General features: G+C 36.7%; 1 protein-coding gene across 10 annotated transcripts in view; it reads left to right on the top strand.

Annotated features, from left to right (window-relative positions):
* The window catches only part of ENPP2 (ectonucleotide pyrophosphatase/phosphodiesterase 2), a 161,929-nt gene that overhangs the window by 41,469 nt on the left and 107,428 nt on the right, over positions 1-13,032 (top strand). For 7 of the 10 annotated variants that reach the window (XM_007526229.3, XM_060195674.1, XM_007526230.3 and 4 more), the window contains exons 1-2: positions 4,260-4,397; positions 4,611-4,713. In XM_007526229.3, coding sequence (XP_007526291.1) covers positions 4,365-4,397; positions 4,611-4,713 — 136 coding nt within the window. In that variant the 5' untranslated portion in view covers positions 4,260-4,364. Of the gene's footprint in view, positions 1-4,259; positions 4,398-4,610; positions 4,714-13,032 lie in introns of those variants that run through there. The other 3 variants (XM_007526231.3, XM_060195697.1, XM_060195679.1) reach the window with 2 other exon arrangements.

Raw genomic sequence — 13,032 nt, forward strand, 5'->3', positions numbered from 1 at the left:
GCATGCACATGGGTGATATTTTCTTACTTTCATAATGTATTATGGTAGTTAACTACTAAATGATACTACTGAAAATTGAGGGGGCAGTAATTAGTATGCATTCTGTTAGGCAGTCCAAATATTCTGGAGGCAGTGTTCAGTCATATCCAGGTACTATCATGCAGTTAATTCTGCATAATGAGATACTGGATGGAAATTTCAAATTGGTTTATGAAAATTTCATTATTACAGCGGGAGGCAAGAATGATCACCGGCAATTACATATCGTTCAAATCTCCCCATTAACCTCAAGCCCTCTTACCTTAATCAGGGCTTGGGAACAAGGATTCACAGAGCCATTTCATGAAAAGATAGACTGTGCATTTATATAAATGCAACTACTGTATTGCAATTAAGCAATGCACACACTGCTGCTTTGTACTACTAGCAAAGTAAATAAAATCCTGTTCTGCTGCATATACTTTGGAGATGATTCCCATGGAGTGCTCATTTTCTTATTAAGAAATATAAATTACAATGTGCAAGTAATTGCTAATGCTATTAATAATATGTTACAATTACATTATGAATTAGGTGAAACAATTCTATATTCAGGGAATGAACAAATTAACCAAGAGTAGTTTATTATAATGTTCTGTTTCTGCAGATGTGGCATGTAAATTACTTATTTCAGAATAGCCACCTCTTATTCCACCTCTAAACGTTTCTCCCCAAACCCTTGGCATAGTGAATCAGAATCTTCAAAAGTGGGGGCCAGTGAAATTGTCTACCTAGGATAATTCCTGTTTGGCCATTATCTGCATGGGCAACCCAGATTTAGGCCCCTGGTACACTAGATGGGATCATTACTGCACTGGGGGAATCTTCAGCACTATGTGTTTTCTCCCTTTTTTTTCTCTATAGGAAAAAATCAGCCTAAAGTGGTGAAGCCCCAGCTATAAAAATTAATAAGTAAAACACAAATTAAAAAAAGAATTTTATGGAGTACTGACACCTTAACAAAACAAAACAATATTCCAGAGTAATTCTTCTGCCTGACAAAACTCGAGAACCACAGAATGATTTCTAGGACTTGAGGCTATGGAACGATTTTCTTATATTTCTGGGTTTTCTTCTGCCAGGGGGCAGTGTTCTCTGAAATATGACTGGATTAATAAACCATGCTACAAGTTAATTTCAGTTTTTCTCAGACACTTTCTCGTTTACTGACCTGGCCACATAGGACCATATACGAAAATATTAAGCACCATAGCAGGTGAACTTTCTTTTCCTTTCTTTTCTTCCTCTTCTCTCTCCTCTCCTCTCCTCTCCTCTCCTCTCCTCTCCTCTCCTCTCCTCTCCTCTCCTCTCCTCTCCTCTCCTCTCCTCTCCTCTCCTCTCCTCTCCTTCCCCTCCTCTCCTCCCCTCTGCTCCCTTCCCCTCTCTTCCTCTCCTCTCCTCCCCTCCCTTCCCTTCCCCTCTCCTTTCCTCTCCTCTCCTTCCCTCTGTCTCTGTGTCTCTGAGGGAGGGAGGGAGGGAGGGAGAGGGGGAGGGAGAGGGAGGGAGGGAGGGAGGGAGAGAGAGAGAGAGAGAGGCAGTAACCTGGTTTCTGGTGCTTCAGGTATGCAAATCATTTGCTCTAACACTGTGAGCTATCTTCTCAGCACTGAACTTTCTTAGCATGATTTATTTATAGAAGGTTTCAGGTTATAATCTGATCATTTTAGTCGAATTTCTTTTTTTATTATTTTTTTATTTAAGAAAGGATTAATTAACAAAACCATAGGGTAGGAGGGGTACAACTCCACACAATTCCCACCACCCAATCTCCATATACCACCCCCTCCCCTGATAGCTTTCCCACTCTCTATCCCTCTGGGAGCATGGACCCAGGGTCATTGTGGGTTGTAGAAGGTGGAAGGTCTGGCTTCTGTAATTGTTTCCCCGCTGAACATGGGCGTTGACTGGTCGGTCCATACTCCCAGTCTGCCTCTCTCTTTCCCTAGTAGGGTGGGTCTCTGGGGAAGCAGAGCCCCAGGACACATTGGTGGGGTCTTCAGTCCAGGGAAGCCTGGCTGGCATCCTGATGACATCTGGAACCTGGTGTTAGTCAAATTTCTTGACCTATATAATACATTATCAGACTTTTTGGTTTTCTCAGTTTCAGATCATGAAAGGTAATTCGTTGTATTTTGAAGCTGATCTGATGCTTTAGGTAGGGATCTTAGCTACCCTTCTAATAGTTATATGCTTATATTTTGAAGTAAAATTCTGTTTAATTATTGTTAGACTGTGTGTGATTGTGTGTGTACATGCACACTTGTATGTATGTGTATTAATGAGTTCATATACACAATGACTTAAGTAGAAGATGAAATCATGGTTAACAGTAAAATGGCTAAGATAATTGGTAACAAATGCTCTACAGAAGCTGATAGTGGATTAACTTGGTGACTGTGTTTAAGGTTACTTCCTGCATAACTGCTCCGCATGTCAAAGAATTTGAAAATGATATTGGGCTTTTGAATCTATTTTTTCCAGTAAGACCCATAATTGTCCTCATGCTGGGTGTGTACAATCAAATCAAATAACAGAATCTTAAATCTGGCAAGGTTAGATAGACATGGAGACTAGTTTTTTTTTTTTTTTTCAGAACATTTTAAACAGTTTTACAGACAATTAAATCACAGGATTGTCTTGATATTTCCCTTTTTGTCGTATAGTTTTCCTCTCTGTAAATCAAGCCTGAATTTGAAAGTTGACATAAATATTAGAGAAATCCTTCATGGGGATAAAGTCTTTCCTAATTCTTGCTAACTACCCAAATCCAAATCATTTCAGTATGGCACACTGACAAAAGCAAGAGACTTGTATAAAGAAATTCATAAGCCTGCCATCTCTACAAGGTTATTTTCCTAAAAAGGTTTTGAAAGACAACTTAAAGTTTGACATTGTGTTTTTGCTTTCTCTCAATTGGCTGTTGCTAAGTTCTATAATGCATAATGAAACCCAGACTTACTGTGCAATTGACTAGAAACAAGTTCTTGCTTTTGCACTATCATGTTTAGTTTGAGCAGAACCACTGCTTTGTTAGTACTTTGTTTCATGGTTAGTCTTGTATTTATGTGCTGAGTAGAAATGATGGCCATTGGGCCTGGAGAGAGCAAAACCAAAGCCTTTTCCCCTCATTTGAATCCCAAATGCATATAATAATGAAATAGTTTTGAGATTTAGAGGTCTTGGTTTCGTCTGTTGGATGCGTAGCTGGCTGCCAAACAGTTTAGTAGACACAGGAACACAAAACATAATCTCAGAGGACACAGTACTTAGTAGCTGGATGATAATTTAACTGGGAATTAAGTAGGGAAGCAATTTTAAAAACTGAATTCTTGTAGCCATTGAGTTTTCCTTCCTAAATTTAACTACATAGAGTTTTCTTCAACATATTACCCCCTACACACACACACACACACACACACACACACACACACACACACACACACACACACACACACAGAGAGAGAGAGAGAGAGAGAGAGAGAGAGAGAAAGCAAAACACCCAGAGACAAACTGACAGTTTTTCAGGAAAAAAAGGCAGAGACTGATTTTTGTCCCTTCTCACAGGGCAGAAGGATTTTATGCCGCCTAGCTGGCATTCCCAGTGTTTTGATAAAGGTTACTTTTCTAAAGTCTAACAACAATGCCAGGGGAAAAATGCTATCTCTTATGTTAGTTACAATCTTGAGAGATTTCATCGTGAGAAATGCTTGAGGAGTCAAGAAAAGCTGAGAATGTGACAATAACTAGAGGGTCACTTAAGTTGCCAGAAAAAAAAAAAAGCAGATGGGAAAGACAGCAAAGCTCATTAGATTAAAAGTTGCAAAAGTTTCCTTGTTAAAAAAAAAAAAAGTTCCTGTAACCAACTACATTGAATTACAATGTAAACCTTAAAAACTAAAGCTTTTAAGGACCTCTTTACAGGACTATTTCATTTTTTCTTTCTGATAAAATCCATTTGGTTTCTGTTTTTAAAACCATGTTTTGTGAACGGAGGAAAATGAACATGCACTGTTATTGGCTACAGCAACAGAAGAAACCCTCATGTTACCAAAAGAAACCACATGAAAGTGTTTCTGTGTTAGAGGAGGGACAGATTAGGGGGAGGAGAAATGGAGGATGATGTTTCAAGCCTCTTAGGCTCAGGGCTGTGATTTGTGAGTATGCTGTGATGAAATCAAGCTTTGGGCAAATCAGAGGAGCCTGTCAACTTCCCAGGTGGGATTACTTGTAGTTAATAGACTGAACTCAGAGCCCCCCAAAGCAGTGCATTCAGTGTGAGTAAAAAAGAGCACAGTGGAAAAAAGGCTTTCCAAGAATTCTCTGCAATGGCCAGGAGAAGCACACTCCAGCCATATCAGGTAGGAAAAGAAAAGATTACTTGATCTTTGAGCCAACTCCTGCTTTTGGATTTTTTTTTTTTTTTCCTTCTTGTACAAACTGAGACTGCACTTCCTAGTGCAGTTGGGAAGCTGCAGGTCTGGGTGGTGAACTGGCTGTCTGAATTGCCTTCACATAACTTGATTTCATCCTTTCTAGATGTTCTTGACAATTTGATCTCTTCATTTCATTAGGTAATATCACCACTGATTTTTGCCATTGGAGTCAATATCTGCTTAGGATTCACAGCAAGCCGAGTTAAGAGAGCAGATGGATGGCATGGAGGTCCTCCTACAGGTAAGCATAGCAACTATTCACATTTTCAACCTTTTCAAACTATTGTGCAGCAGGTAATAAATATAATCTCATTAAGAAGTTTATCTTTAAAAAAAATAACAATGCAGTAAAACTAATTTAAGTCTACATTTCTCTGGACTAAAATCTCAAAGTATATAATTCAGGTGAGAGAATGTGTTTTTTAATTTAATAAAATTCATGCATTTTTGAAAATGAGCTATATAAATTTTTGTACTCTGAACTTTATAAATGTTAAAATAAAGTTAAAATTGTTATTGCTAGACAACACTAAAATAGAACTAGCAAGAACAGGTGCTGGTTTAATATTGGGAAAAAATGAATTTGATTTATTGACATAAAATATGGGATGTAGTATATGTGTCCAGAAACTTGTGACCAGGAATAAAAGGAATAAAAATAATAAAGACAGTGAACTATCTTTATGAAGCTTTAGAAATTTATGACTGTAAGAGGTTAGTACTTACCTAAAGAAGAAAAATCACAGAGGAGCAAAATTTAAAATAGTGAGTTTGATTGATTTACCCTCATTGCTCTTTTTTTTTTTTTTTGCTTTTTGAAAAGTAAGTTTTAATAGTGTACCTTGACTTAACTGATAGAACTGAAGTGAAAGAGTTTTCTTTTACAATACACTGTGCTATAAGTAGTGTAGAAATTCTTATGAAGGAGCTCCTTGTGTAGACAGAGGGGGCTTAACTGACCAGGTCTTAAGTAATGAGTTGGTTAATTTCCTGGAAATTGGAGCTGCTGATGGTTTTATAAATAAAAAATACATATTAAGTAATGAGTACTCTAGGGGGCAATATTTTCTTGACTTTTTACAATACCTCAGGATGTTTGTCTACTTTCTTATGTATTTTGTGCTTCTTAGTATTTTTTTAAATCAGATTATGGCAAAGTCTATCACCAATATCATATATACATTAAGAAGATACTAAATTTTCCTTACTTTATCTAAGTTTTCTTTGAGTTATCTCTGAAGATTGACAAAAATATTAGAAATAGTTTAGTGAGTTGAAGTAGGAGTAGGATGGGGGTGAAAGATGAAAGAAAAAAAAAAGATTATGAAACTTGCACTCCTAAGTGGCCAAATGGACAAAACTTATTATTTTTTTTCTGTTGGGAAGTGAGAAGGGAGTAGATTACTGGGTGAAGAACCCTGATTTTATTGGTAACAAATGCTCTTTTTAAAGACATATTTTTCTTATTGCAGAAGAGAATAACTCCTACTATCAGTGAGTGTAATGGCAAAACTGAAGGGAGGACAGATCCCTACATATTCTTGTGGGCAAGCTAGCAGCCTGAGGTTCCATTGCTGCTTATTTCCACCTCCAGGCCATCCATTTGCCCTCTTAACTCAGTTTGCTTTGAATCCTAAGCACCTAAATGGAACTTTTCTTTCTTTTTTGGTCTATTTACTTATTGGATATAAAAATACAGAAATCAATAGCAAAGGGGGGGGGAGAGAGGGAGAGAGACAGAGAGACACCTGCAGCATTGCTTTACCACTGGCAAAGCAGTTGGGGACCAGGGGCTCCAGCCCAGTTCCTTATACATTGTAACATGTGAACTCAACCAGGTGTGCCACCACCTAGTCCCAGGAACTTTATGTCTCATTCTAATACATTGTGTTAGCCAAAACTGAGACTAAAGATGTTTTATTTTATTTATTTACTTATTTATTTTTTATTAGTGATTTAATAATGATTGACTAGATTGGAGTAAAGAGGGGCACAGTTCCTTACAATTTCTACCACCAGAGGTCCATGTCCCATCCCCTCCTTTGGAAGCTTCCCTATTCTTTATCCTTCTAGAAGTATGGATGAAAGATCTCTGTGGGGAGCAGAAGGTGGGAGATCTGGCTTTGGTAATTGCTTCTCCACTGGACATGAACGTTGACAGGTTGATCCATATCCTCAGCCTGTTTCTATATTTCTCTAGTGGGGGAGGACTCTGGAATGTTGGTGTTCTAGAACACATTGATGAGGTCATCTGACCAGAGAAGTCAGGTTGGCGTCATGGTAGCATCTGCAATGTGGTGGCAGTATTGGAGCTGGACAGTTGACATTCCAGGCCTGGCATCTCTGGACACAATCTGAAGTGAAATATGATGAGGTGGCATTGGTTGTACTGAAATCAGCAGATGCAATATCAAATGGTATGCATCAAAAGAAGCTTGAAGGAAAACAAGCAAAGCAGCGGAGGTTCCAGGACTGGGAGAAATATGGGTTTTATAGAGAATGAGGACTGTTTCTTGCTGTCTTAGAGTTTAAAAAGGCAATAAGTAATTTTTATTATAACTAAGTTATTTGGGAACTTGGTTTACTTTGAAAAATCCCATGTTTAGGATTTATTGTACCATATATGTCATTTAATGCTATTTACAAATAATTGTATCTTATATATTGAGAAAACCAGTTGCTTCTGTTTTCCTTGGTCTAAGATTATAGGTGATTTAATATTTCAAATAAGTTATTATTAGAAATGCATTAACAGTTTAATCCCAGTGTTAAAATTCAATCAGTTTACTCATTTGAAACCATAAGTATTTAGATTAAAGGAATATATACTCTGAATTGAAGTCTCGGCATTAAAAAGCTTAAGACATTAAACTTATTTCCTCATCTTGATTAAATGGTGATTTATAAGACTGTAAGTTAATAGGAGTAGATATTAACACCTTTCCCACCATCAAAAGTCTGTGTCTTTCCCACCACCAAAGGTCTGTGTCCCTAGCTCCACCCTCTTATAACAGAACTGAAAATCTACCCTCCTCTCCCTCCAGAATTTTTTACTTAGATGCAGTACTCTAAACTCAATCAAATCTGCTTTGAGTTTCCCTTTATGTTCTTCTTTCTCAACTTTTGTTAGTGAGTGGGATCATCCTATACTCCTCTTTCTCTTTCTGGCTTATCTCATTTAATATAATTCCTTCTAGCTACATCCAAGATGAGTCAGAGAAGGTGGGTTCATTATTCTTAGTAGCTGAGTAGTATTCCATTGTATATATATATATCATAACTTTTTCATCTGTTGGGAACCTGGGTTATTTCCAGGTTTGGGCTATGACAAATTGTTTCGCTATGAACATAGGTGTACATATACCTTTTTGGCTGGATGTTATGGAGTCCTTAGGATATATCCCTAGGAGAGGAATTACTGGGTCATAAGGAAGGTCCATTTCTTTCCTTGTGAGAGTTTTCCAGACTGCTCTCCACAGGAGTTAAGCCAGTTTACATCTTCACCAGCAGTGCAAGAGGGTTCCTTTGTCCCCACAACCTCTCCATAGCATTTGTTGTTGTTATTGTTTCTGATGTATGACATCCTTACAAGGGTGAAGTGGTAGATACACAGATCACTGGAACAGAATTGAAATCCCAGAAACAACCCCCCACATCTATGGACATCTACTTTTTGATAATAGAATCCAAACTATTAAATGAAGAAAGGAAGCTCTCTTCAATAAATTGTGCTGGGAAAATTGGGTTGAAACGTGCAGAATGAAACTGAACCACTATACCTCACCAGAAACAAAAGTAAACTCTAAATGGAACAAGAACCTGGATGTTAGATAAGAAACTATCACATACTTAGAGGAAAACATTGGTGGAAATCTTTCCCATCTAAATCTCATATACTTCTTTGATGATATAGACCCAATTTCAAGGAAGACTAAAACAAAAATAAACCAATTGGGACTACATCAAATTGAAAAGCTTCTTCTGTACAGCAAAAGAAACCATCACCTAAACAAAGTGACTCCTCACAGAATGGGAGAAAATCTTTACATGACATATATCAGACAAGAGGCTAATAACCAAACTTAGCAACAAAAATACAAATGGCTCAATAAAAAGTGGGTAGAGGTTATGAACAGAATATTCACTACAGAAGAGATACAGAATGCCAACAGACATATGATAAATTGCTCCACGTCACTGATTGTCAAAGAAATGAAAATAAAGACAACAGTGAGATAAAGCTGTAAAATCAAGTCATTTGTTTTACAAGTCCTTGCTGTCTTAGAGTTTAAAAAGGCAATAGATAATTTTTATTATAACCAAGTTATCTGAGAACTTGGTTTACTTTGAAAATCCCATGGTTAGGATTTACTATACCATATATGTCATTTAATGCTATTTACAAATAACTATCTTATATATTGAGAAAACCAGTTGCTTCTGTTCTCCCTGGTTTAAGATTATAGGTTATTTAATGTTTCAAAGAAGTTATTATTAAAAATGTATTAACAGTTTAAGCCCAGTGTTAAAATACAATCAATTTATAAATTTGAGTGCATGTTCAAGGACTTGGGTTCAAGCCTTGGATCCCCATCTGTAACAGAGGAGCTTCACAAGTGGTGAGGCAGTGTTGCAAGTGTTTCTCTTTCTCTTCCCCTCTCATTCTTTCTTTTCTCTCTAAATTTCTCTGTGTCTATCCAAAACAAACAAAAAACCAAACAAACATATGACAAAGATAGTCCTGAAAGCCACTGGCTTGTATTCATGTCAATTGCTATGGAGTCATGAGCAACTCCTGTGTGATATTTGTTTTCTTAGCTTTATATTAAAGAAAAGACCTTAATGATTTCTAATTTTCCTCCTGAATTAATAAAAAGCTCATGATTCTACACATTTTATTGTCTTTTAAATTTTTGTGCCTCAACTGGAAAAATTGAAAAATATAAACCTGACTCACTCATATTTAAATATATTGTGTGTAATAAATTATTTCCATTCATTATAGTAGCTATAAGAATGAACAAATTAATGGTTCTTCTGAAATAATATGACATTAAGTAAGATGTACTAATCCAATAATAATGTCAAATGTAGTTTCTATTATAATCTATAAATTTAAGTCACATTAAATATACTGTAAAATATTTGCTTCTTGAATTATTAAGTCACTGAAAATTTTAGGCCTCTATAGTATTTTCTAAGATAGTATTTTACCTGTGTGAAGTTTAGTCTTGAAGTACAATGCCAATAAGTCTAAGTTTTAGGAATTTGGTATACCTGAATACCATTAATTTTAAAACTTTTGGTTGATGTAATTCATTGGCTATTTAGGCACTATGATTGATTTCTACTGAATAAAGACCAGAGGTGTACTTTTAAAGCTGGGGAAAGAAGAATGCAGAGATATAAGTATTTTTTATCTGTTAAAAGGTATATGCACCTAAGAAGGGCCTCACTGAAATAACAAAGGGTTGGTTAGTCTTTCAGCAAACCCTTCACATTACAAAACACTGGGAGAACGTTCTTATGAATACTAGAGCAGATCGTAGAAAGAAAGACAGCTATGTTCGTGTTCAACAACCCTCATGTATTCAAATAAAATCCTTGACAGCTTGGTGCTTCAGAATTGTCCAACTAAATAGAAGGAATACAAAGGATATTGAAATATGACCAGCTTCAAACTAACCAGAGAAAAAAATAATCTATTAAAATATGTTTTTTATTTGGCAAATACATTTCTTTAGAGCCTTCTACAATAGCTGAGAACCTTTTAGACACATGCATACCCTTCCCCCCCCCCCCCCCGCTGCTGCACTATGGACTGGAGCTTTAGTGTCAAGGCTGTGGCAGTACAAACAAGCTTATAATTAATTAACCAGCACATCTGTTCAGCTGGGATTTATTGTTAGAACCTAGTGATCTATTGCAAGTAATGGTGGAGGAAGATTTCTTCTACCAGATAACAAAAGATCTAAAAAGTTATTCAGAAGACAAAATGTGCACAGTTAATTAGAATACTTTTGGGTGAGTCTAATGGACACACAGGTAAATGAGCTAACTGGAATACATTTTCAAAGACAGTGCAAGGAACAGGTGCACTTCAGATTGATGTTTTCATTGCAAGCTTTTGCAGTCATCCTCTTGATCTGTTTTTAAGACTGTAAGAGAATCTATGTATAGAAGTGTGGATGCAGTCATGTATGTGTGCATATGTATATGTTATAAGCACTGTGGAAGAATAGAATTTACTAACATGTGTGATTTACATACTCTTTCAATATTTGGGTGGAGTTGAGATGTCTTCTGAAATACAAGCAATCTAGTACTTAGAAGATAATGGGAAATTTATGATCTTGGAAATAGCTGGCTTATAGAAATTAGCTCAGTCCAATTCATTATCATCTCTAGTGCTCTGAAAGGAAAGTTTAAATGTATGTGAGCGATATTCATGGATAAATGTGAAATGGAAAGTGTTTCTAACAACTTCCTTTTTTTGCCTCCAGGGTTACTACTGGGGCTTAGTGCCTGCACTATGAATCCACTGCTCCTAGAGGCCATTTTGTTGCCCTTATTCTTACTGTTGCCATTGCTGTTGTTGTTGGATAGGTCAGAGAGAAGTCGAGAGAGGAGGTGAGATGGGGGAGAGAAAGATAGACACCTGCAGCTCTGCTTGACCACCTGTGAACTGACCCCCCCCACATAGGTGGGGAGCTTTGCATCATGTGCACTTAACCCACTGTGCTACCACCCAGCCCCTGTGTTTCTAACAACTTTATGAGAAGAAATTTCTTTGTGAATCTTAGAGAAAACTGAAAATGGAAATAGGAAGGTTCATATTCGTTCAGTCACTTTAGGCAGCACTTTCTATAGTGAAAACTATGCAAATGGTAGGATAGTGTTGAAAACTATAAAACTGACAGATATATCAGTTATTACTCTGAAGAAAATTATTTTATAAAAGCTATTATAGCATCATGATACTTTATGTTAAATCTGTTATAAAAATCAGGAAGTTTAAGTCAGTGGACTAGAAGGATCTCAATTTGGAGTCTGGAGAGGACACAGACCTTTTGGCTCTTTGTTAAATGAAAGTTTGTTGTACTGATTTTTTGTTGTTGTTGTTGTTTGTCTTAAAGATGTAGAGAATTCTTTGTATTGTCCGATGGCCAGAATCTCATTCTTCAATGTAATTTATTGAATTAAAAAAATCACCATCTTCCAAAATCTTAAAGAGATTGTCTAAGATTTGGAGCCAACATACACAATTTGAGAAATTCTCATTCTCCTTCCCTTCCTTCTCCCTTTCCCCCTTCCCCTCCCCCCTCCTTTTTTGCAAAGTCAGGGCTTCACACATGCATGGTTTTATTGCTCCAGATCTCTTTTCATTCAGATAGAGATATGAGAAGAGAAAGAGCGAGAGTTGCCACAAAATCACTGGTGTCAGAGCACCTCCCATGTTGTGTTGGGACCCAAACTGGCTATATGCAATGAAAGGCCAGTAACCTTCCTGGAGCTCTCTCTCTGGCCCCTTAACAATTCCTTGTTAATTAAAAATACTTTAGTTAGAGTCATATGGTCATTTTCTTCTTCTTTAATTTTTAGTTGTTATTGATGTCGTTGTTGTTAGATAGGACAGAGAAATGGAGAGAGGAGGGGGAAAACAGAGAGGGGGAGAGAAAGATAGACACCTGTAGACCTGCTTCACCACTGGTCATTTTCTTTTATTAAAACTTACTGTTTCATTATTATTTATTGCCACCAGGGTTGTTGCTGGGGTTTGATATCTGCATGATGAATCCACCTCTCTGGTGGCCTTTTCATTCTCTCTCTTTCTTTTCTCCTTCCCTTCCTTCCTTCCTACAGAGAGAAATTGAGAGGGAAGGCGGAGGTAGGGAAAGAGGAGAGATACTTGTAGCACTGCTTCACCACTTGGGAAGCATCCCCTCTGCAGATAGATACCATGGGCCTGAACTCAGGTCCTTGTACATGGTAATGTGTATGCTCTACCAGATGGGTCTCTCCACAATAGTAAACTTTGCTACTCAAACTAGCCCCAGATACCTGGTTTTCTATTAGAAAATGGACATAATATTTCTAAAAAGAGTCTGAAGAAAAGATGTCATAGTAAGCCTGATAAAATTATAATATGTAAAGTGTATGATGCTTGGAATCTATTTCTAATTAAAGGTCAACCCACCTTTTTATTTTTTACCTTACTGAGTTACAGATACTTGTGATTTAAAATTGCAACATTTCATTGTTTAATAGCAGATTTACAGATCACTTAGATGTATACTACTGGCTACCACCATAAATACTATTTGAATAGCTGAGAAGCTGAGTTAAAGTTTCAAATATATTTTATCTGAGTAGTATAGAAATCTATTTCCCCTATTTATGTATTTTTTTCTAGTCAATGTTGTATTTACAAATGCATTATAAGTACAGTTTGACCTACTTATGAAAATTTGTCTATGAGATATGGTCCAACAGCTGTGATAAAGAGAACAGTGATAAGGGCTATAATTATTATTTATGTAAAGTGATGTAATTAGGAAGC

The sequence above is a fragment of the Erinaceus europaeus genome, chromosome 1, assembly GCF_950295315.1.
Source record: "Erinaceus europaeus chromosome 1, mEriEur2.1, whole genome shotgun sequence".
Classification (NCBI taxonomy): domain Eukaryota; kingdom Metazoa; phylum Chordata; class Mammalia; order Eulipotyphla; family Erinaceidae; genus Erinaceus; species Erinaceus europaeus.